At 42.7% G+C, this 26782-nt stretch overlaps 1 protein-coding gene across 4 annotated transcripts in view; it reads left to right on the plus strand.

Annotated features, from left to right (window-relative positions):
• FRMD3 (FERM domain containing 3) overlaps positions 1–26782 on the plus strand; it is a 366853-nt gene that overhangs the window by 220317 nt on the left and 119754 nt on the right. For all 4 annotated transcript variants that reach the window (XM_063913806.1, XM_063913809.1, XM_063913807.1 and 1 more), the window contains exon 4: positions 21639–21717. In XM_063913806.1, the coding sequence (XP_063769876.1) occupies positions 21639–21717 (79 nt within the window). The remainder of the gene's footprint in view (positions 1–21638; positions 21718–26782) is intronic.

The following is a 26782-nucleotide window of genomic DNA, read 5'->3' on the forward strand; positions in this document are numbered from 1 at the left end:
ACCAATACTTTATATAAACAAAATTGAAGGGCTATATTTTGTAAAACAGAGTTCTCTAGCTCCGCAGCAGCTGCAGTATTATGCTTAAAAATAAAAAGTAATCAAATAAAATGATGATCCACTTTACCTCTGTATAGACTACAAGCGACTGACCAAACGCAGGTCAGAGACAAATTATTTCTTCCTTTGATTACTGAGCATTGCAACAATTTAGGAGAAGGCAAATTGTTTACTAAACTGAATTAGCTGGAAGCCTGTAATCTTATCTGCTGACAATAGAAAATTGTTTTGAAAGCACACAGAGGACATTAAAAGTACACCATCATGCCTTTCAAGTTAGGCAACGCTTCAGCTACAGATGTCGGACAAATGACAATTCAGATTTTCCACTAGAATACTCTGGCATAAAGAAGAATTCCTGGTCTAATCACTGCTTGTGAAGCCTCAGTGTCCTGAGAAATAACCCCAAATCATCAAACCTGCGCCACCATGATTGATAGTTGGTGTCAGGTTCTTATGATAATAGGCTAGTTTTTGTAAATATATTTTTGTGCTTTATATCCAATTTCCAATCCACTGTGGGTTCCTCTGTTCAAAGGACATTATCCAAGATCAGCAATATAATATCCCAGATGCCTTGTTTTTCATGCAGATGCACTTTGCTAAAGAAGGTAGTTCTGTCTTTTCTTATTATTATTTTTTTTTGTATGTGAAAAAATGCATTTTCTCTTGGCTATACTTCTGGGATAGACATTTGTTCAGTATTTTCCTAGTAGTAGACTTATTCGCTGTGGCATTAGTATATTAACACAGGCCTATAGATCCCTGGATATACATTTTGGGTTATTTGCAGTATTTCTCTGATCATTATTAATAGTGATCTTTGGATGAATTTGCTAGGGTGCCAGCTCCTATTAAATTTTGTAAATAATCTTACTGTGACATAATGGGCTCCACCTTCTTTGGAAATAATACCAGCCAGCAGGGGTGTAAACTCCCAAAGGCAATGAAGATGCCTGCCTCCGGACTTTAGGCTCTGAAGGGGCACCTGCATGTACAGCAGCACTTGTGTGGGTCACAGCAGGATCCAAGTGTGACCGCTGCTCATCCAATAGAGCTCTGCGGCACACACTCTGCTGCTGGTTTATATAATGGGACCTGCTGGTGAATGCTGATTCAGCATGCTGCAGATGGCTGAATCACAGTGTATGTGGAGCCATGCCAATTCACTGCCGTCTCTCTCTCTCTCTCTCTCTCTCTCTCTCTCTCTCTCTCTCTCTATATATATATATATATATATATACACACGCACACCCCGTATTTGTTTTCCATTTTTAAGGGGTGGGGCATCAAGCTCCAAATTGCCTTCGGGGACAACTGGGATGAACTTACACCCTTGCCACCCAGGCACTTCCGGTCATGGCTATTCCACAGAACTCAGCGTTAGTGTAAGAGGGAGCTTTGTGAGTGGACCCACAAAGAGACCAACGATCACTTTGAAAGCACTACAGAACTCATTGTCTTAGACTTGTAAAGGTGCATAAGTCAGTCATATCAAGAGCTCTGTCTACAACTGCCCTGTATGGGAGGGTGTCTAGACTCCAGAAAAAAAGGCCGTACTGAAGAAAACCACATCAAAGCATGCCTGAACTTCAGAAAACATCAGAAGTGACCCAGATAAAATGGGATAAGGTTTTGTGGTCAGATGATTCAAAACTTGAGCTTTTGGCTCCAATTTAAAATGCTCTGTGTGGTGCAAACCTAACACTGCCCATTCATTGGCAAACCCCTTCCCAACAGTAATTGACTTGGGTGGCAGCATTATGTTTTGGGGATGCTTTTTCTTAGCGGAACTCATAATGGGCATGTCCTGGAGTAGCATGGCATAGGAACATTTTGCCCTCTGTCCCACAAATATTCTGTTAATTATCCTGATAATTGGGTAGTTCCTTCACTGAAATGCCTGTCCTAGTGGGGCATTTTCTCCTGTTTATCTGGTGTACTTTGGTGGACTCATTGAGCAGTGCCTTCCGGTTGTTTCTCCTCCTTTTAGTGTGGCCGTGTCCTCTACCTTTTTCCTGTCTGGTGTTTTCGCTCCCACCCCTGTGGCTCCTGCTGCTGTTTTGTGGAGTGCCCTTACCATGTCAGCTCCTCTCCAGATCACTGGCTGTGACCTCTGATGTCCTGAGGATGTCTCCGGCTGCTCGGCACCTCTTCAGCTTCAATCTGTGAGCTCCGGTGTCTGATGGACACTGTCTGCTGGCTGCCACAATTTTGAAGCAGCGATCTTTCCTGGCTGCTGCTCTGGTCTTTCTGCTTCCCTGGTGCTCCTGGGCTATGGATTTGGCTGGTTCACCTGCTCCTGTGGTGCTTCCATTCATCTGATGCCTTTGTTGGGATCCCTATGTTGGCCCCATATGAATAGTACCGTCTGCTGTGTTGGCGGCAATTTTGATTGAGAGAATTGTGGTGCAGCTCGGCTGCCTGACCCCTCCGGCCCCTGCCTGTGTTGTCTTTCCTCTTGGGGCTGTTTTGGAAGTCTTTCTATGCCTCCTGGCTGATACTGGTGTAGATGTGTGCCTGGTGACTCTCCAGCCATTTTTCATTCTGGCCTCAGGTCACACACTTTGCATCTCATCCTTGTGAGCTATTATCTGTCGTGGCTGTTCACTTCCATTATTACTCCTCTTCAACAGACCCTTCAGGCTATTGGTGCCTCTACCCAGAGGCTACCTAAAAGAATTGAATGTTTACAAATGGATATTTATCTTCTCTGTTATGACCATCAGAGTGTTCGGGATGGGGTCGGTAAATATGAGCCTCAGATCTCTGCCTCCAGAGACCTCACTTCTCCCATGCAAGCTCAATTGTCTTGTCTCCGGGTGTCAAGATTTTGCTAGTCAAAAAATGTGTTTTTAAGTACTCGCATTTGTGATGAGGTTTCAGGAAGGTGCCTTTAAAGTATTCCGTGTACTTTTCTGTTTGTCCCCAGCTGGGTTGTAATCGGAATTTCCTTTCTTTACTTCCCTGCAAGAGACTGAGGCCTGGTCTGATCAGAACACTGAAATGCATAGTTTTGCCACTCTTTTGATGCTTTGTATGCCCCCTTGATAAAATGCATAGTTTTGCTACTCTGTTTTGATGCTTTGTATGCCCCCTTGATATGCTGTTAGAAATCCTGTTTTATAGGTGGTCTTGTATTTTAGGCTATGTTCGATTATTGTCCTGCATTTATATGTGGACGGAACGCCATATTCTTTTTGTGCGGGGTAGCTGGGTCAAGCCATGTTTATGGTCATTTACAGTAGTTAGTAGCCCCTGTCATTCATTTATGTAACATTTATATCCTTTATTTGGGTTGGGGGGGAAGTGTTTGTAAGATGTAGCGTAGTTAGGGGGATTTGTATGGGAATCAGGTTATGCCATGGGGTATGGTCATTCAGGGTGGGGAGTTTTGGGGGATGGTTGTTAGCATTTTTTTTGTGTATGTTTTTTTGTTTGTGTTTGTTTTGTGTTTTTCAGATATATGGTGGATGAGTAATTGATATTGCAATTTTCATTTATTCTGTCTTGGTATTTGTCTGTGGCAGGATTAGATAGATAGATAGATAGATAGATAGATAGATAGATAGATAGATAGATAGAAAGAAAGAAATAGATATAGATATAACTATTTATCTATCTAGAAAAGCATAAGTCTTCCGGCACTCCTGACCTCTAGTTACCGGCTCCGGTGCCTTCCTCCGGGGATAGCACCCCAAATATGCATATACACCAGGTACTAGGCGGCACTCAGAGACTCCTCAGACGAACAGTAAAGTGCATAAAAACCCAGAGGGACGTGCTTTATTCGTGACGTTTCGGGGATAACTTCCCCTTCTTCAGACGTCTGAAGAAGGGGAAGTTATCCCCGAAACGTCACATGATAATGGCTCCTTACTACAATATGTCTAAGCTAAGAGCTACCTACCTTGGAGCAACCCCATAATTACATATATATATATATATATATATATATATATCTATCAGGGACGTGCGGTGAGCTAAATAGCTCAGGAGGGACTGGCTAGCACCAGAGCCAGATTTACATGCAATATATGAGCCAAAATGTACATCTGGGCATTATACACATGTGCAGCAGCAAACACTCCTGGAAATTTGGCGAGTTTTGATCAGAGATGTGCAGAAAATTTAGCCAGGTGAGGCACTGCCTCACCTGCCATATACTTTTTACTCCATAGTTTTAGCTTTAAAAAATATTAGAATAATGCAAAGAAGATATTTAAAACATATTCTTTGTATTTTTCATATACTTTATGCAGTCAAAACTCTGGCACAAACAATAGTATGACAGGAAAGGCTCTGCCTCACCTGCCTCACCCCACCGCACGTCACATATATATATATATATATATATATATATATATATATATATATCATTATCTCTGTATTTTTTTATTTTGGTTGTCACTTGTCACTGTTCCATTACAAAATTGTCTGTCACATGCATCTGAATGACGCCTTCAGGTGCTCGTTATGTTATTCTTTTGTAATTTTCTGTCTTGTTTGTGTGGTAATCCCCTGTATACTGCTAATCCGTACATACAGTGCATCCGGATAGTTTTCACAGCGCTTCACTTTTTCCACATTTTGTTATGTTACAGCCTTAGTCCAAAATGGAATAAATGTATTTTTTCCCCTCAAAATTATACACACAATACCCCATAATGACAACGTAAAAAATCTATTAAAAATAAAAAAACGAAGAAATCACATGTACATAAGTATTCACAGCCTTTGCCATGTAGCTCAAAATTTAGCTCAGGTGCATCCTGTTTCCACTGATCATCCTTGAGATGTTCCTACAGCTTAATTGGAGTCCACCTTTGGTAAATTCAGTTGATTGGACATGATTTGGAAAGGCTCACACCTGTCTATATAAGGTCCCACACTTGACAGTGCATGTCTGATCACAAACCAAGCATGAAGTCAAAGGAATTGTCTGTAGACCTCTGAGACAGGATTATCTCGAGGCACAAATCTGGTGAAGGGTACAGAAAAATATCTGCCTCTTTGAAGGTCCCAATGAGCATAGTGACCTCCATCATCTGTAAATGTAAGAAGGTCGGAACCACCAGGACTCTTCCTAGAGCTGGCTGGACGTCTAGCCTGAGCGATTGGGGAAGAAGGGCCCTAGTCAGGGAGGTCACTCTGTCAGAGCTACAGCATTCCTCTGTGGAGAGAGGAGAACATTCCAGAAGGACAACCATCTCTGCAGCAATCCACCAATCGGGCCTGTATGGTAGAGTGGCCAGACAGAAGCCACTCCCTAGTGAAAAGCACATGGCAGCCTGCCTGGAGTTTGCCAAAATGCACATGAAGGACTCTCAGACAACGAGAAACAAAATTCTATGGTCTGAGAAGACAAAGATTGAATTATTTGGCGTGAATGCCAGGCATCATGTTTGGAGGAAACCAGGCACTGCTCATCACTAGGCCAATACCATCCCCGCAGTGAAGCATGGTGGTGGCAGCATCATGGTGTGGGGATGTTTTTCAGTGGCAGGAACTGGGAGACTAGTCAGGATAGAGGGAAAGATAAATACAGCAATGTACAGAGACATCCTGGATGAAAACCTGCTCCAGAGCGCTCTTGACCTCAGACTGGGGCGATGGTTCATCTTTAAGCAGAACAAAGCCTCTGAGCATACAGCCAAGATATCAAAGGAGTGACTTCAGGACAACTCTGAAAGTCCTTGAGTGGCCCAGCCAAAGCCCAGTTTTAAATCCGATTGAACATCTCTGGAGAGATCTGAAAATGGCTGTGAACCGGCGTTTCCCATCCAACCTGATGGAACTTGAGAGGCTGCAAAGAGGAATGGGTGAAACTGCCCAAAGATAGGTGTGCCAGGCTTTTGGCATCATATTCAAAAAGATTTGAGGCTGTAATTGCTGCCAAAGGTGCATCAACAAAGTATTAAGCAAAGGCTGTGAATACTTATGTACATGTGATTTTTTTTTTTTTACGTTGTCATTATGGGGAATTGTGTGTAGAATTTTGAGGGGAAAAAATACTTTATTCTATTTTGGAATAAGGCTGTAACATAACAAAATGGAAAAAGTGAAGCGCTGTGAATACTTTCCGGATGCTGTAAAGTGACTCTTTTTATTTGTATATCTCCTGCTATGTACCATATATTCATGTCCACAATGTCTCTCATTTGTTTTCTTTTTGGGTGTAAATTCTTAAAACTCTTCAATAAAAATTACTGCATTCTAAAAAAAAAGTGAAGGAGATACCACAAGACATCCTGCATCAGACTGCTAGAATACTAAAGCCTGAGAGAGAGTTCAGTTTTCTGTAGGACAATAAAATCAAGCACAAGGACAAAGCTACACTGGTCCGGTTGTATAACAAAAACATGAATGTCAAATAGAGGCAGAATAACAGCGGAGGGAGACCATGTGGGTCTCCTCTTTTGTCCATGGTGCAGTCGTGAGTAGACTCTGGCACTGTGCCACAGTCCACTGCACCAGAGTCTACAGCACATGCATAGGTCTCCAGGAACATGGCTTCCATGCCATGTTCCTGGTGATTCCTGTGCTGTGCATATGCAAATTTCCAAGAAAATGGCGGCAGAGGGACTATGGAGAGGTAAGTATACTAAGTGTACGAAGTGGGTGCAGGATGTGCGATGAGCTCTGAGTGAATGTGACATTAAAAGGTGCTAATGTAATGTTGGGAAAATGAGGGGGGTTATACAGTATACAGAAGACATTTTTTTTCAGGTAGATGTTCTGAAGTTCAGAAATTATCTCCCACTAGCGATTTAATGAAAGATACTAAGCAGCCACTTTTCTTTTAATATTTTTTTCTGTTTTTCCTCTTTATCTGATCTTGGTTTGGTTTATGAACTGTCCTTTTTATGCTTCAAATGAGACAGTTTTATTTCTGTGTGTCAAAATGTAGTAGTTCGCAATATTTTGATGTGGTGGGATAGATTAAATATTGCTATTAATATTCGTTTTACAGTAGCATCTCTAGTTTCTTTTTTGTATCTCTTCTAATTAATTAATATCTGCATTTCTTGATGCCCTCAAACAATTTCTGATGACTTTTTACTTGTATTGCGTTACAATATATGTATGGTGATAAGCTTTCATTGCTTTCATCAGATAAGCATTACCATATTGAGATTTCTATTTATCTTTTTGTCCTGCATTATTATCTTTTTCTGTCCAATATATATGTATAATATAATGACTATCAATTTTATCTCATAAACATTTTCTATGTTTTTAACATAAAAAGGATATTCCCCTGAGGATATACCCATGTTTTCTGACTTTAGATCTATAATCTTCCTAGTAAAATATGATTTTATGAATGTATGCACAGTATGTATTGCATTTATCAATTAATTATGAGATTACTATTTTTGACTCCAGGACACACGTGCAGGAGTTCCCAATTTAGAACTCTCCTCTGTTAACTTTTGTAACCCCTTACTATTAACACAATACAGGAGTGTGGTTTTGCTGCCTGCGTATGCACAGTTCAAACTAATATTGGTGCTATGCATTCTGGTATTCTGTTTTAAGAACAGTTGAATGAATACTTGGAACTAGTAGCGGCCCCAGAGGTGGGGCTGCAGCGTACTCCAAAGTTCAAATAGGGGAGCCACACCTACTGCCACCAACTGTCATACCAAACTGATTCACTGGCAGTAGGTGTGGCTGCCCTATTTGAACTTTGGACTGCGCTGTAGCCCCACCTCTGGAGCTTCTACTGCTTGGAACTAAGAGCCTGATTCGCATATGCCTTTCCAGCTGCGATCCTGTATGCAGCGGCTGCATGGAAATATGCAAATGTTGTATTGAGATGCCCACTGGAGGCATCTGATATCGGACAAATATCGGTTATTAAACGAACTTCTGAATAACCATATAGTCGCACCACATGGCTGTCGGAAATAAGATGCCAAAGCCATTTTAATCACCAGAATAATGCCATGGCGGACATTTTCCTGATGATTTTTGCATGTGCAATAGGAAACTACCTTGGGACAAGGTGCGGGTGAATTGTTCCCGAAGACATCCTCATTTAAAACCTTCTCTGATGCAAACACTTTACATTTTTGGACCATACAGCAGTAATCCTGATCAGCCTATTTAGTTTCACTTAATTAGCTTATTTTTTACTGGTAATTAAAGGCTCTGAATTTTCCTAACTATACTATTTACTGTTATTTCTATTCTGTCTAGCTGCCGACCAGTAAGATGAGATCCGTAATGAACATCTACCGATACAAATGTTCTCCAGATAATCTCCCATGTTGTTCTTTAGTTTGCAGACATTGGTGTTTTAAAGATCTGGTTATAGGTTTGCTGCACAAATTGGGTGCCCTCTTTTTGTATAGTATCAGTTAGAATCTCCAAAATTATGCCTGAAGCTTATTTTGGTTTTGCATGTAGCCCACCAACTTTCCGTTTATGAGAAGCACCTCTATGAAAATGCACACGCTAGAAAAAATAAAAGTGTCACTTTAAACAACTACCTACCTGTCTTTTGGACCACCCCTTAATTACAACTTTTACTTGTCATTCAAGCCTAGTGTCTTAAATAAAGGAGGTTTACGTGAGTTTATATTGTGTGAGATATGTGCTTTTTAGTGTATTTATTACAGTACATCTCATGTATGCACAGGCTTATAATATAAGGGGCATTCCTTGCTTTGCTTTCCATTTTACACTGCCCACAGTAAATACTGACGTGCTATTCCAAGACCTTACCCATATTCAAAGTTGCAGTAGTGCAGAAACATGCATTTATTGTAAATGTTATTAACCTTTTATTAATGACCTTATAGCTCCAGTAAATTACTCTTCTGTCTTTAAAGAAAAATGTTATCATTTTCAGCATCCCTGAGTCATTTCCAAAGCGGTTTAGTTTCTAAGTCCATTAGATTTGTTTTACATGGTCAGCTAGCAGTAAATCCTGGATGTCTACGATTTTGTACGTCATTTGACTCTAAATGGTCTGCAGTCCTTTATGATCAACTACTCCCTTCTCAGCTTATTTAAATATGAGTGTGGCACATCTGTCATGTTAGCTTTGTGGGATTGCACAGTGCCATGTTGATTAGAATAGTAAAACTAATTGCACATAGTAGTTCATCACATTCTGCTCCTGCTTCACTACTGTGTTCTGCATGTTACTCACATGCGTAGGTGCAACTGTATCAGACCTTGTATTTTGCAGTGATACCTATGCACTGTCATATATACTGTATTACATCAGAAAGAACATGGGTTGGAACCCTGGGATTCCAGTACTTTGATGAAAAGAAGTTGTCAGGTACATTAATTCACTGTTTTCCCCATCTATAGGCCATGGCAGCATTTAACATTAGATACACCCAAGCAATTACTATAGGTGGTCTTCAGTATGCTGAATGTCGGGATCCCGGCGCACAGTATTCCGGCGCCGGAATCCCGACACCCGACATACCGACATATATTCTCCCTCGTGGGGGTCCAAGACCCCCCTGGAGGGAGAATAAAATAGCGTGGCGCGTGTCGGTATGCCGGCGGTCGGGTTCCCGGCGCCGGTATGCTGGTCGCCGGGAGCCCGGCCGCCGGCATACCATACTACACCCATTCCTATAACTACAAAGAAACAAATTAATTCACATAAGCTACATAATGAAATGTTTATATAAGTGTTAGTATGGCGTACATGTCTCTCAAACTGAGACTCAACAGAGGTTAAAATATTCAAGTGGTCATCGGTAGAGTAGCTATCAGAGGCAGATTTTATCTAGGTAAAATCCACCACCTGTAGAGACTGCCGAGCAGTGTCAGTAAGTTCACATTGAAAGCACTCCCTGTATAATCACAGAAAGACAGTCAGTACCAGGGGGAGGTGTTTTATCTCCTTGGGACTGCCAGTCCGAACTGAGATAGCAGAAAGCGCACTTCCTATATGGCTTCTAGGGTCTGCAGCTGTTGCAGTCCCTAAAGCCAGTGTGTACTACATGCCAGTTTTTGATTTAAGCACCCCCCCTGTTTTAGACCCCACTTCCAGTTAGACTTAAGCAAGGCCTCCGGTGGCATCAGCCGTCAATCACTGGGAGAGCAGGAAGTAGGTGGAACACGATGCAAGTCACTCTTGTCCAGAGGACCCAGATTCTGACAATCTTGAAGTAACTGTTGCAACTGTGCCTGCAGTTTATAAAGTTTATAGCTTGTTCTCTAAGGCCTCTAGTTTTGTTTAGTCTAATGGAGCCTGGATTGTACAAAGTCATTTATTCTGGATATCGATGGAACTCTCTCTTGTGTCCATTATTATGATGTCTAGAGCAGGGCTGTCTTAACAACATTGTATGCCCCGGGCAAAGCAATATACTGTGTACCCTGCCCACCCATAAATTTTTAAAAAGTTCATAACTTACCCCTTATGAAGTCCGTTGCCATCTCTCCACGTTTACATACAGTGAATGGCTGTCAGCAGTTTGATTGGTGGATAGCTCCAGCCATCCACCAGTCAGCATGCTGACAGCTATTTACTTTCTGGCTGCTTGCTGGGAGGCAGGTAGAGAATGTTGCATGGCTGGTCTGATTCCGTAGTGGATTTCCCACTGGATAACACTTGCTGTGGGGGCGGCACAGCGTGCTCACTTGCACATGAGCCCTGCTAGGCCGATGGCCAGATAGGGCCAGGTGATTTTATCTTATTTTTTATTTTGCAACTGGTGAGGGAGGAGGGGGCAATTGTCAATAAATTGTGGGGGTGAAGGGGGTGGGGGAGGGGTGACATTGGTGCTGCTCTGGCAATCGGGAGACCCCAACATGATGTAGGGGGCAGTGACCTGATGGGGGCTGACTGATAATGGTGTGCCTAGGGGCAGCCTGACCCCTAAATTCTCCCCTGCTTAGATTGTATGTAATTCAAAATCAGAGCACCTGGGCAGCATTATCTACATGCCTGACAATGAGCAGAACCCCTGACAATGAGCATGTAATTTCATAATTATTGTGTAGCCATAATATGGTGTCAGAGGCATTACTGTGTGGGGCATAATATGGTGACAGGGGCATTACTGTGGGGACTTAATATGGTGCAAGGTGCATAATATGGTGTTGCTCCTTGTGTGCTTAGAAATGTTATTTTTGTGGGGCCAGTATAGGTACTGTATTCCACTTCTTAAAGTTCATTAGATTGTCTCATCATGAAACAAAACCTCTGTTCTCCTTTGGTCTATTAACAGGCACAACACTGTTCTGTTGCATGGACAGCAGATCCGAAAATCATCTGTCCCCACATTCCCTATCACCGCTACTACCGTAGCAGTAAAACGTAACACTGATGGCTCTGACTTCACAGTGTTCACAAAGAGACGGATGTCCGACAGAGGGAGTCGAACTAGGGCCAAAAGATCCGAATGAATCCCTCTTTGCAACACAGAACCCCTTCCCATAGGAAGGAGCAGGTCATTGAATGTACGTCATCTGAAGATAGTTTCCGTTCGTGCAATAACATTTAGAAGATTATGTATTTGAGTTTGATAAATTGGTAAATAAGGAGCTCATACTAGTATTTGAGGACCATGTTTTGCTTGCGGGATGACTGAGTGGGGCCAGGTTTTGTCTTTTAAAACATTGTATATGGTGTAGTGTTATGTCCCCACTCAGGCGCTCCCAACGATTAACATGTACATCTCAATCTGAATAAAAGTAGATGATATCCAGAATATCACACCGTCATATAGATATTAGGAAAATTCCATAATCCTCCACTCTCTCCTTCACCTAGAAGAGTGCCACCCTGCAAACCTCACCCATTACAGGTGTGGGCAGAGCAAAGGAACAAGAGAAAAACAGACCAGTAGTGCAGACATCCTTGGATAAAATGGCAAGTTAATATCACACAATGCACTCACATGTTAAAAATATTTACAAGCGTATAATGCAGTAAGACCGCAATACATATGCTATGACAGGTTCTCCCACCAGTTGCCTAAGATGGTGTAGAGGCACGGCACAGCAGAGTACTGGATACCCATCTTACGCCGGTGTGGATCATTAGATCGACAGTGTTTAGGTTGACAATGTTTAGGTCGACCATTATAGGTCGACAGGTTTGGAAGGTCGACAGGGTTCTAGGTCGACAAGATTTTTTTTGTTTTTTTGGTGTCGTTTTCTTCGTAGAGTGACCGGGAACCTCAATTAGTGCACCATTCGCCATGCTTCGGGCAAGGTGCCTCGTTCCGCTACCGCTTCGCTCGGCACAGATTACCGTTCCAATCGTAGTCTATGTGGATCGTTAAGTATGAAAAAGTTCAAAAAAAAATAAAAAAGTGAAAAACTCATGTCGACCTTTTGACCTGTCGACCTAGCACATGTCGACCTAAAACCCCTGTCGACCTTCCAACCTGTCGACCTAGTGACTGTCGACCTAAACATTGTCGACCTAGACAGTGTCGATCTTCAGACCGGATCCCTCTTACGCATCAGGTTGACCACAGATGGTTAATAAGATGTGCAGGTCACACAGCCACTGCTTACTACGTTTAGGATGTAGGTTTTTGAAAAAGGACTGACATCAAAAACAAGTTTTCCAAAACCATATCAGGCTGGCTATTGATTGGGGAGGGGGGACCCATGCATAATGTTATTATTATGTTTATAGCAATTAACCATTAATTAATTATTAAAATTCCCTGTCCCCATCCCCCAGCCATAATGATATTAATAGTTCTCAAACCCCCCCCCAACCACCACCACATTGTCTTTAATAAATCCCCAAACTTTAAATTATTCTTTGCGCGGATTGCTTCAGCAGATGCAGATTGGTGGTCGGCTGAAAAACTGTACAGGTGTGAACTCATAGGATTGTATAAACAGCGTGATGGCTCATGGGGACGTACCCAGCTTTACATTACCCCCCCACCCACCTTATCCCTAATGAGTTTTTCATTAGCTGCTATTAATTTAGACTGTGACTATGTATACTGTCTGACTATAATCAATTCAGTTTAGTGTATTGTATATGACTATGTACTTTCTGGCAACAATACAGTGCAAAAAAAATGACATTGATCTTTTTTGAAGGACTGAATCATTCATTTGTCAGCAAATCACAAAGCAGTTAACAAGTTGCCTTTTATCTCATAATCTCATGCTTATTTTTCTGTTTAGAAAGAATTCAGTAGGTACAGATGTAAGTAACAATTAAGGTCATTTTCAGACCGACTGCACTGTATGCCTCATGTACAGCTAGGAATAAATCTCATCTAGGTGCAATTTTGGGACCATGATAACATCATATTGCATGTGGCATAGAACTATAAAGTTCAGTTGGCAGTACGGATGGTGTAATGGTTAGCATTACTGCCTCACAGCACTAAGGTCATGGGTTCAATTCTCACCATGGCCCTAACTGTGTGGAGTTTGTATTTTCTCCCTGTACTTGAGTGGGTTTCCTCCGGGTACTCCGGTTTCCTCCCACAATCCAAAAATATATTGGTACAATAGGTTAATTGGCTCCCAACAAAAATTAACCCTAGCGTGTGTGTGTGTGTGTGTGTGTGTACACGTGATAGGGAATATAGATTGTAAACTCCACTGGGGCGGGGACTGATGTGTATGGGCAAATATTCTCTGTACAGCGCTGCAGAATATGTGCGCGCTATATAACTGCTAATAAATAAATAATAAATATAAAGTGCACAGTAAGAGTTGGAGGGGGAGATGTATTACAGCTCACGGATCGTGCCAATATAGCACTACAAGGCAAAGCAGGAAGCTACACTGACAAGATCTATTAACATCCTGTCTGCTGGAGCAGGGGAGTGAAGCCTAGTTATAAAAATTAAGAGTGAAGCCTAGTACATTGTCGTCGTCCCCGGCTGGCTCCTTTGGGCATGTGCGAGATCTCGCCATTATCACAAGATCTGATGTGCAGCCCAGAGATGGAAGCCGCCACAGCCAGGGACAGACAGGCAACAACCGTTCATACATTGCGCGGCATATTGGTGCACTGATACATCTTCCTCTCTATATCAAGTTGTGAGTGGGATGTGTCCAAGCTCAACTTAATTGCAGTGCAAAAAGAAAGTGTCCAATATTTGCATTCTACATGCAAAATAAGCCAAAAGGGAAAACAGAGGAGGAACATACTGTAAGTGTCAAGATTCTCCTCTTTTCACATTATCTTCCCCACCATTGTCTCATACATATGCCCCAGGCTCCTCCACCTCTCTAATATCTGCGCTTCCAGCTTTGACTATCCGCTGCCACTAATTTCTTAAGATCAGCCTCCTTGATTCCTGCTGGAGAAAGAGCGCTATATAAATAAATTGATTATTATTAGCATTGCTGATTGGCTGGATCCTTGTCACTTGTCAATTCTTGAAATATTAAATCAATAGCAATCACATTTAGTAAACAGGTCTCCTTCCTCCAAGTGATCCTGATATTTAATTATTAGCCACTACATTTACTATAGAGATCCAACATCACAGTATTCATCTCTAGATTATTAATAGCCATTATCAACTCCATATTGAATTTTTTTAAATGTTTTTATTTAATTCAAAACAAACTTGAAATAAACAAACGTGTATAGAAGAATACACAACCCTTCCATACACAGCTCAAGGCATATACAGTATCAATCTTATCGCATCATTGATCAAATACCATTATCACCTCTCAGCACTTATTCATCACACCGTCCCCATTATTTATCACACCTGACCAGGCCCAGCGACAGGGGGCACACTTGCACTGGGCCCCGGACCCTCGGGAATCTCTGAAGTCCAGTTCATGTGCCCCTGTGCCCCCTCACCTTTGCCACTATAGTATTCAGCAGAGCACAGGCAAAAAGAGGGAGCCAAGTGGCCGGTGCACATGTATTTATTTTTGCTGGTGCTGCGAGCCTGATATCACAATGCCATGCTGCTTAGTTGCAGCGGAGCAGCAGGAGGTATGTGTGGGCCGGAAATGGGGGCACAGGGCGGGGGGGTTGCTGAAGATACAGGGTTGGGGAGACCCATGGAATGTGCTGAAAAGACACATGATCATAGGGCTGAGAGACGTGTGTGTGTGTGTGTGTGTGTGTGTGTGTGTGTGGGGGGGGGGGGGGGGATAATGCTGAGGGACACTAATGGGAATGAAGCCGATAGAAATTAGGCGGGATGAGGCTCAAAGACGCAGGGGGGATGAGGTTGAGAGACCTGGGGGGAAGAGGGGGGAAGCCTGAGAGACAAAGGGGATGAGTCTATAAGACACAATGGTATGAGGCTGAATGACTCAGGTGGGATGAGCTGCTGGTTGGAGATGGAAAGACACAGGGGAGATGATGAGGAGAACCTCAAGGGTGATGAGCCGATGGCTAAAGATGGAGAGACACAGTGGAGATGAGGCTAGAGAGACATATGGCAGATAAGATTGGAGATAAGTGACACAGGCAAGGATGAGACTGAAGTGACACGCCGGGGATAAGGCTGAGAGACACAGGCATTGATGTATCTGGAGACAATAAAGATTATGAGCTACTGGCCAACCAGTCTGTACCTACAAGGGAGGTATGGGGGTCCCCAGAACATGACTGTACTGGACTCCAAAATTTCTGTTACTGGCCCTGTACCTTACCCATGTAATCTATTGTAAGTTATGTTGATGATGCAGCTGAATGGATAGTCAGTGCTCACTTTTTGTTGTCATTTAATAAGGACTATGTACTCTGCCTTGAGAGACAACTGCTAACTATCACCAATAGAGGTGAGTAGTCCCAGGCATTGTACTCATGTGATTTTATTAGATGGGGTGAGGTGGATTTATTGACCAATTGTATAAATTCATGGGGTTCTCTATTAACTTTTTTGCTTTACGGCCGTGGTTCCCAAACTTTTGTGAATCATGTCACATCTAGGACAGAAGTTTCTTATTGAGAAATTAAGCAAAATTATTAAATTAAGCAATTTGCGCTTACCTGTCATATTTAGTATCAGTGGTGATAGACAGGTTTGCGCTTCTGTTTGACCTCGTATTTTATGATTGACAGCCACCAGAACTGATTTTGCCTATCACATTGACCATAAAATTAATTGATTTGGTAATGGACCGCCAACCCGTGGCCCCCCACCACTGCTTAAGGCTATTTACAGATATATTGTTTCTAAACTGCCCTTATATGTTATTTATCATACCCCTTCATCACCACTGTTTTTTTATATTACCACTTTTCACTAAATCACATCCCTGTTTTCATTACCTCGTTTCATTATCACCTAGCTCCATTACTCATCAACCATTCCTTCCCTTATCTTACTCAGACAGCAGCATATGAAGCGCACTGTATTGTCTTCTCTCTGTGCCCCTTCTACCTTAAGTGGGGAGGCCCACAACCTGATCAAGTAAGGCAACGACTCTCATCCTGGAGCAAGTTTATTCTGTATGTGATGGAATCTTTAGAACATCATCCTATTGTGAGGTTTGTGAAAGTGGCTCATAAAGCCTTTTAATCATTCAATGAAATATTGTCAAGTCTTCAGCATTTACACAACTTGGACTATGGATGCAAATGGAATATACTGTATATAATGCACTTTCAGATTTAAGTGGGTGATTCAGAGCTGATCGTAGATGTGCTAAATTTAGCACATCTACGATCAGATTCTCAGACATGAGGGGGGATGCCCAGCACAGGGCTAGTCCGCCACGCATGTCCCCCCACCCCCTGCACGTGTGCGAAAGCATCACACGCCGGCGATGCTTTTGCACCCGCCGAGAAGCTTCCTATCTGCGCAGCCTAGCTGCTCTGGCTGGTGGCTACCCGCCTCGTTCCGAGTCTCAGCCTCCGCAACGGTCCAGACACTGCATTGTCCGGACCAAGCCCCACCACCGGCGTTCTAACTCCGTTGGCAAGCCCCCACCCGCGACGGCCTCTGCCTGTCAATCAGGCAGAGGCAATCGCAGCCCTGAGATACTTTTACATCTCACTGGGCTTCACGGGGTGCGCATGCGCAAGGGCTCCAGACTACGATCACTGCCATTGCAGCGATCGAGTCTGAATTAGGTCCTAAGTCATCATGAGGCTCTATACAACATAATGGAATGGGTCCTAATTCTGTGTGTGTGTGTGTGTGTGTGTGTGTGTGTGTGTGTGTGTGTGTGTGTGTGTGTTTTATATGGCCCCCTCAGTACCTACTGGGCCCTACTTGACGGCCTAATGGATGGTCTGTCTACAGATGTGTCCTCATACACTGTTGCTTCAGTCACGCTACACAGCCTCTCTCAGTGCGCTGGGTGACTAAGTCATGCTTAGGGCGTTTCTCCTTCAAAATGTGCATCTTCTTCACATAAATGTAACAACTGGAAGCAGCAAAAACTTCTCTGCTAACTTACACTGATCAGTGTGCAGGGGCGTAGCCAGAACTTTCTGGGCCCCATAGCAACATTTTGAAGGGGTCCCCATCCCAATGCTTCTAAAGAGACACTTCTCTGCAGAAGTTGTTAATTGTATGCCCTATAATAGTGCCCTAGTTCATTTTCTGAACCATAGTAGAGCCTTATTTAATGTTATTCCCCATAGTAGTGCCCTCGTTTCTTTTAAGAATCGCAGTCGTGTTTAAGTTGACACTGCTGACCACTCTCTTCTCATACAAACACTGCAGTCCCTCGGTCTTCAGGACACGGCCCTCTCTTGGTTCCTATCCTACATATGTAATCACTCTTTCAGTGTCCGTTTCTCTGAATCCACCTCCTCTTCGCTACCTCTTTCAGTTGGAGTGCCGCAAGGCTCAGTCTTAGGTCCTCTGCTTTTCTCAATCTATACCTCATCTCTTGGGAAAATAATCAGTTCTTTTGGATTTCATTATCATCTGTACACAGATGATACTCAAATCTACCTATCCTCCCCTGATTTGTCCCTATCTGTACTGGGCCGTGTCACTGAATGCCTTTCTGCCATTTCATCTTGGATGTCATCTCGCCACCTCAAACTTAATATTTCAAAGACAGAGTTAATTATATTTCCACCGGCCAATAGTAGGTACCAACCTGATATTTCTATCACTGTTGAGAACTCTACAATCAACCCTACACCACAAACTCGCTGCCTAGGTGTCATACTTGACTCAGAACTGTCCTTTGCTCCCCACATTCAATCTGTCTCAAAATCATGTTACATGCATCTAAGAAACAAATCCAAAATACGATCATACCTTACACAAGACACTGCTAAAACTGTAATCCATGTTCTCATTATCTCCCGCATTGATTATTGCAATAGTATCCTAACTGGTCTTACTAAGAAGAGACTCTCACTATTACAATCCATTCTGAATGCAGCTGCGAGGCTAATATTCCTCGCTAGACGTTCATCGTCTGCAGATCCACTTTGTCAGTCCCTCCATTGGCTACTGGTATTCTACCGTATTCAATATAACATTCTGTTACTTACACACAAGGCTATTAACCATACTACACCAACATCTCTTCGCTTATCTCTAAATATCTCCCAACCCGGCCCCTTCGCTCTTCACAAGATCTACGTCTCTCATCCACACTCATTACTTGCTTCCATGCACGATTACAGGACTTTCTGCGGGCTGCACCCACTCTGTGGAATGCCCTACCACGTACAATAAGACTCTCCTCTAGTCTTCAAACCTTCAAGCGTTCCCTGAAAACTCACCTATTCAGACAAGTTTATGAAATTCCAGAACCGATCACATTACCTTCATAGTTTTCCTATCCAATGATATTGCCACAGTACATTACACACATATCCCCCACATATTTTCTTTCTTCACTTTCCCGTCCTCCTGACCCTGGTTCATTATTGCTGTGATGTGATATCATGCAGCTCACCAAGAACCTTTGCAATCTGGTGGACAACTATGTAATAGATAGCACCTAACCTTGTGTATCAATGCCTGTTTCCCCATAGATTGTAAGCTTGCGAGCAGGGCCCTCCTACCTCTATGATTGTTTGTTTTTACCCAGTTTTGTCTTCTAATTGTGTCCAGTTGTAAAGCGCAAAGGAATTTGCTGCGCTATATAAGAAACTGTTAATAATAAATAAATTCATCCTATGCCACATTTCAGTGCTGCCAGTACACATTGGCCCTCATTCCGAGTCGTTCGCTCGGTAAATTTCATCGCATCGCAGTGATTTTCCGCTTAGTGCGCATGCGTAATGTCCGCACTGCGACTGCGCCAAGTAATTTTGCAATGAAGATAGTATTTTTACTCACGGCTTTTTCTTCGCTCCGGCGATCGTAATGTGATTGACAGGAAATGGGTGTTACTGGGCGGAAACAGGCCGTTTTATGGGCGTGTGGGAAAAAACGCTACCGTTTCCGGAAAAAACGCGGGAGTGGCTGGAGAAACGGAGGAGTGTCTGGGCGAACGCTGGGAGTGTTTGTGACGTCAACTCAGGAACGACAAGCACTGAACTGATCGCAGATGCCGAGTAAGTCTGAAGCTACTCTGAAACTGCTTGGAAGTTTGTAATCGCAATATTGCGAATACATCGTTCGCAATTTTAAGAAGCTAAGATTCACTCCCAGTAGGCGGCGGCTTAGCGTGTGCAATACTGCTAAAATCGCCTTGCGAGCGAACAACTCGGAATGACCTCCATTATGCAGCACAGTACCCCCAATTCACATTATGATATATAGTGTTCCTCGTTCATATTGTGCTTCATTACAGTGCCCCGGTGCATATTATAATTATATAACATTAAAATGCCATCCAGTTCATTTTATACCACAGTACAATGAGCAGGTCCGGGGGCATACCTAGATATATTGCAGGCCCCAAGAAAAAAGTATGAAAGGACCAATACGTACCACCAAATGGCAAAAAATGTATATATTACATGTAACTTTGACAGAGAAGGTGGGCCCCTCTCAGCTCTGGGCCCCATAGCAACTGCACTCCCGGCACCTATGGTAGCTACACCCTTGTCAGTGTGATTTGTGACCTTTGTACATCTGTGTGGTAATGAGTCAGAATCTGTATATAAAGTGGAACAATGCGGCGCCTTTTTCTCAGCCAATTTCTGTTGTACTTTCTCTGCAACGTTGTTTGTTTAAGACTAATGACCCTATTCAGCACGGATCGCAAAATTGAAAAAAACGCAATCCAGGTGATTATCAAATGACTGCGCTTGTGCAGCGTTCTCATTGTAAGCGCGCACCCGCGATTTTCAATTATTTCAGTGAACGCATTGTGCTGTGATGCAATCGCATTTTGATTGACAGGAAGCCAGCGTTTAGAGGAGGAAACATGGCGTTTTGTGGGTCTGTTTATAAAAACGCAAGTTTGGCAAAGTGTTTTTCGGGTGGGTCTCTGACATCAGCGATGTCCACTTCCAGCCTCTTGTGTTTGCAGAATTGTGGAAAACTATTCCTGGCACAGATGGAAAAACTCTTCAATGTTCCGGTATTTGCGAATGGTTATGCAATAACAACGCAGTGCATTCGCAATTTCTGCAATGGGCGGTTTTTCTATATTTCTGGGCGGCTACTATTTGATCGCAGCAACTGCTTTTTTGCAAGTTTTGCGTTCCGTGCTAGGGTCCTAATTCCTGGGTGGTTAATGTCGCAGCCCCGCATCTGGGTGGTGTTTTGTTGCATCTGCAATACAAATTAGACACAAAATGTAAAGATAAAGATGATACGCTATACCTCTTGAAACAGCTCACACGCGACATATGATGTTTAGAGTAGACGCCAGGTGAATATGGGCACATCTGTATCACCCGTTATTTATTTTAATAACTATTTATCAGCATGGGCTGAGGGATAAGGGTTACATGCATGTACTTTATGCTTAGCAATGTAGATTTCATAATATATTGGAGTTTTCTTTGGTAGGCTGGAATAAACGGACAAACTCTTTGGGCGGGATGTATTAACATACATAGCCGCCCATCGCAGCGATGTTGATCGCATATGTACTAACATATGCGATCAACATCGCAATGCGGTGACGGAGCCCCCCCGAGATAGCTGTGAGGTGGTGTGCGGGGGGTTTCCGTCATCTCCCAGGGGTCTCCACACTCCCCGCGGCTGCGTTGCTAGGGGGAGGAGGAGTTTACCTTCCTAGTCCAGGCGCGCTGGAGGAAGATATGCCGGCTGGAGGGGGGTCAGCATCTGTGGCGGGGGGCAGCAGGTTTCGGCGGCCGGCGAAAAGAAGCCCAGAGGCTTCTATAGGGTATCGCCATCCAAAGGTGGCGATACCCTGGGCGGCGAAAACCCGGTGGCCGGGTCTTAGTACATTTGAAAATGCGATAAAACCCCCGAAAACGGGTGTTTTAGTGCATTTTTCCCTTAGTACATCCTGTCTTCTGCTTTGGTAACGTACTCATTTATGATACAATGGTGACTTCAGTCTTACTTGAAATAAGGCATTCTTCATATCTGCTTTTGACATTACATGGTGATCACTAATTAAATCAGCAAATGCATTGAAGCTTTTTTAGCATGCTTTTATTTACTGCACTGGCCTGGACCGCCGAGAAAACCATTTCACTAACTAGAAAGAAACTCCTGCATATTCATCAAGCAACTATACCCAGCGCTGTTCTCATGCTTTTTTGTTTTTGTTTTATAATGTTTCAGCTCATCCACCATACACCATGTGCTTTAGAGTGAAATTCTACCCTCATGAACCTTTGAAGATTAAAGAAGAGCTCACCAGGTATTTTATATGTGTATGTGTGTCACGCTAGTTTGGTGTAAGGCAAGGAGCCAAGTCATGCTGTTGGTTTAGTGGTGTCATTTCCAATATAAAACTGATCCTGCCATTCCTTGTAAAAACATCAACTGAATCATTTGTGCAAGTCCATACGCTGTAATCTTGTATATGATCTGTGTTCATTGTAACAGGATATCTGCTCTTCTCTCTCGTGTCTGTTTATTAGTCCATTAGCAGCTTCTGTATCCGTGTGTGTATACATGCAGTACACCTTTGTGGTTCCAAAACGTCAACATATATTCCTGTCAAGTCTACGTAATACTGTTTTTAATGCCAGAAATAAAGCACTTTTTTAGAAAAATCTTTATTTCTTAAAAGATTTAATAGATACATACAATTAATGATATTAATTCATTTAATTAATACATACAAAAGATCATACATGCCATACCAAACACTGGAACCTAGTACAGAGAACAAGTACTACAGTAAGAACAAAACCATGGTTCTGATGAACAATAAGGGCAAGGTGGGTTCATAGGGGTTGGGATGGATATCCTGGTGGACGAGATAACCATCAGCATAGTTGCTTAGGCTGGATACACACTTGACCAACACGTCGGTGGGCCCGCCATTGCAGACCGAGCAGCCAGTCAAGGTAAGTGTCGGTCAGGATCCTCAACTCAATGTGTGTACCGCCGTAGTCCGCCGACCATCCTGTACGGGTGGTCGGCTGACTACAGATACATTGACCATCGGCTGTGCTGCACAACCATGCGATATGTCTGTGAACGACGTTGTCTTCTATTGAACGGCCGATATATCCCAGCTTAAGTGAAAAATTAAGCTAGACAATTACCAAACGCTTTTGTTTGTTTATATGATCCCAGGAATCCTGTGACAGCAATGTGGAGGTCATTTTTCAGATGGTGCAAGTTTAAAATTATGGGGCAGATTTAACAACAAGTGATATTTTTGTTATCATTCGTTCCGAATGTTAAGTGGTGCTCCAGCCAATCAGCTCCTGTCATGTGTTTACAAAATGACAGTTAGGAGCTGATTGGCTGGAGCACCATTTATCATTCAGAAGGAGTGATAACAAGATTATCACTCATTGTTAAATCTGCCCCTATGTGTGTATAGCAATGTGTTTGACCTGAATTGGAATTGTAGCTAGGGTGACCAGTCCAGGGCCATTTTTTCAATCCCAGGAATCGGGATGAAAAATGATCAATCCCGGGATAACTAGGATTGGTTCCTTTTCAGTGTTCGCCCCCACCCCCTCTGGGCTGTACTGAAGTATCGCTGGAGTCTCTTAGGGACACGGCCTACTAGTATGGATGATGCATGGACACACCACATATGTGCAGCAGGACATAAGGTCAGAGGCTGCACCTCCTGCAGTCCAGGGATCATAATTCCCAGGGAGGGACAGTACAGAGCGCTCTATCCTAATATGACCAGGCTAAAGCAGATTCCATATTTCTGGTGATGGCATGTGCAGAAGATAGCAAAGACTCTGACATTGAACATATTGAATTAAAGTAACAAAAATGTAATGCTGAAATCAGCCACAAACTCATAAAACATATGCACGGTCAATGAATAAAGCACCTTCAGTACCTGATTCAGATGTGCCCCCCCAATATAATTAGCGAATAGCTAGTGCTCCCTAATCATCACATACTTACTGACTTTCCTGCCCCCTCCTCGTGGCGGAATGATTGAGTTATAGTGGCTCCGCCCCCGCTATACAGTGCGGGGGACAACAGCATTTGTATAGCGAGGGCTATGATTATTCAATTCAGCATGAATCGCGTCATTCGGTCCCCTCAGAACACCCAACATCTGCAAGTTATATTGCGACTAACAGGCACATCTGAGCTTTCATACTGGTTTTCCTCAGTTACTAGAACACACCCTTCCCTCCTTCTTTCCATTGCTCCAAGCACAAGTACTGTAGGTGCAAGTACCAAATCTGCATACAGACATACATATGTGTCCTCTTACATCTTTGCTCTATAAGTCGCATTACAAGTAACGCGTGAGTGCCGCGTGACTGTAGTGCTGAGCATCTTTTTTTGCATTTTTTTTTTCCGAGAAAATGTGTCTTAGATGCAATGTAATGCAATAGGATGCACTGCTGATTAAAATGATATGCAGCATGCCTATATTCTGTGTATGACTGAGACTGTACTTGCATACAAAATGCTCTGCTGCAGTGTTTTCCTGGGAGACACTGTAACGTGGCATTTCGGATGCACATACAGCCATAATTACACACAGAATATAGGCATGCCACATACCATTTTAATCAACAGAAACTGCTCGTGTGTCCTATTGCCTTACATTACGTCTAAGATGCCAATAAAAGGCAAAAAAAAAGACAGACGCTACTGAGTCCCGCCACGTCATGGCGTGACTTGAAGGGCTGTTTAGCGTAACTTCAGCAAGGCAAGGGTGTAAGGGGACACATCTGTAGGTTTTGTGGGTATGTACAGCACAAATTAGCATTTTCTGCACTAAGCAAACATGTACGCCAAGCTCAGCAAAAGCCTCAATATGCATATTTAAAATGTATTCTTTGATGATACAATAATTTGCACATTCAATATGTGAAATATAAGCACATTTGTTTCTTAAAGAATACATGTCTGAAGAATTGATTTTGTTGCAAGGCTGTTTGTGCCTCTATGCCTATTACTCTGAAACCACATTTGATTATACTCTGAAAACAGGAAACGTTAGGCTAAAGATGGACTACATGGTCTTTAGTGTTTATTTTAATCTAATGATATTCAGAAATAGAACACAGGAACATTGTTTGTCCTTGTAGATCTGAATGTTATTGCATAGCAGAAAGCTGCAGCTTCCTCTCAGTTGCGGCATAGAGAAAGCAGTGCTATAACACTAAAATCTCTTGTATACTTGTAATAAAAACACTGAATCCGCAATAGGTTTTGGCTTATGTTTCCATCTTCAACAATAAAGCATTACATAAATGGAGTAATTATACAGTATATAGGAAAGCAAAGTGTTATTATCAAACAAGGTCATGTGACTAAATTAAATAAGTTGCAGATGCCACTTCAGGTAAGCATACATGTAAATACAGATATATTTTAAAGTACTCAAATCAGTACATATTGTAGTAGAATAGGAAAACATTAATTGTTTGAGTGAAAAGGGTTTATGGGTTTTGTTTTTTTAAGAAAATAGTTCATAAAATGGATGCTCATAAGAAGATCCATTAAATTAGAAGGCTAATACAATTAACTTGACATTTCAACAGTTATAACTATTGCCCCATCTTTGATCTGTTAGTACATGTTCTAAATTAATTGTATTGAAACTAGTCATTTGAATTGGTTGGCATCGGGATCCCGGCGCTTGTGATGACGGTGGTCAGAATACCGGCAGCGGCATTCCGACGAGCAGGGTCCCGACACCTGTTCGGTAAGTATACCAACGTTAACCACCTAACCCTCCTCCCGTAGACTTACCCTAAAACCCTGCAGCCTAAACCAAAAAAGCCCCTCCACTCCCCCAGCTGACTGACCCTAACCCGGCCTGGCATACTTATGATCGGGATGCCGGCAGTCAGGATTCTGTCACTGGCATTTTGATCGATGATGGAGTTCCTGCATCGGTCTTCAGACCAGTGTCGGGATTCCATTGCCGACATTCTGACTGCCGGCATCCTGATTGCTAATATGGTGACCAGATCCCGTTTTAATGCTGTGTATTCCTATACAGTGGGGTAGATTCAGTTAGTGGGCTAGATGCATCATCGCTTGGAAAGTGATAAAATGGAGAGTGAAAAAGTACTAACCAATCAGCTCCTAACTGCCATTTTTCAAACACAGCCTGTGACATGGCAGTTAGGAGCTGATTGGCTACTACTTTTTTACTCTCCATTTTATCACTTTCCAAGCGATGATGCATCTGGCCCAGTATCTGGGTTATGCACATTTTTGGTTATTATTGTAGGAAAACCTTCCTTATTTTTTGCTTTCACATCTGTAGGATAGGAGCAAGGTTTTTCTGCCCTAATATGTTACACTGTTCTAATAATAGTATGGAAATCTGACCCACTAATAAGTAAGCTTTTCTCATTAACTCTATAAGGATGGTTACTCACTGCGATATAGAAAATGCCAATGCCGTCGGGCACGCAGTACTGCTATGGGCAATGGAAACAATTTAATCCCCCACCCCCCACCCCACCCCTGTATATCAGGCACAATTGTGTTTGACTTCCAGTGGTACCCAGCACTAGAGGTAGGAGGACAGTGGTGAGGTAATTTAGGACATAGAGCCTGATTCAGAGGCGGACGCTAGGCAGTAGCTGTCTATTGAGATGCCCACGCACTGCAGCTCTAATCCGCTGTTGTGTGCACAAAGGTGCACCACTGAGTGGACATCGGTTTAATCATCAGACTTCTGAGCAAAACTATGGTAGCTCAGAATATCCAATGGAATTTGACTGTCAGGTTCAGTGGAACTGCATCTTGGGACACAGTCCCTGATACTGACACGCCCACCCTATGTCACTGCCCAGGACGCACAATTGTTTTATTTTGTCGGTCTGCTTGTAGGTTTCATTCCAGAATGTAAGTAATTAAAGTATAGAAGCTGGAGATTCTAAAGCCGAGTAAATACTTGAGAATACAGTCTAGAGAGAAAGAGTTAGTGTATTCTAGTGTATTCTTCAGCAAGCTGCTTAGCATTGGTTATCAAAGAAAATTAGTATTTTTCATAGTGATATTTATAGTTGAGAAGCTCTAGCTGCGTATGCCCAATTTTAATCATTATACTCCCCATCTGTCACTTGCTTTTTCACTTTAAGATAAGTGGGCAAACATTTATTTCCTTAGTAATTAATTACTTAAGTACAATTAGAATTACCATATTCTAATGCCTGTAATTGATTTCCCAAACCCTATCAACCTATCAATAAAAATCTCAATCAACACCTTCAATATACAGTACTGCAATAATAACTAATAAAGGGACCAGTTAAATGCTGGGTCACCTTAGTCTGCCCCCTGGTCCTCCCCCCTATATG

This window comes from Pseudophryne corroboree, chromosome 1 (assembly GCF_028390025.1).
Source record: "Pseudophryne corroboree isolate aPseCor3 chromosome 1, aPseCor3.hap2, whole genome shotgun sequence".
In the NCBI taxonomy this organism is placed as follows: domain Eukaryota; kingdom Metazoa; phylum Chordata; class Amphibia; order Anura; family Myobatrachidae; genus Pseudophryne; species Pseudophryne corroboree.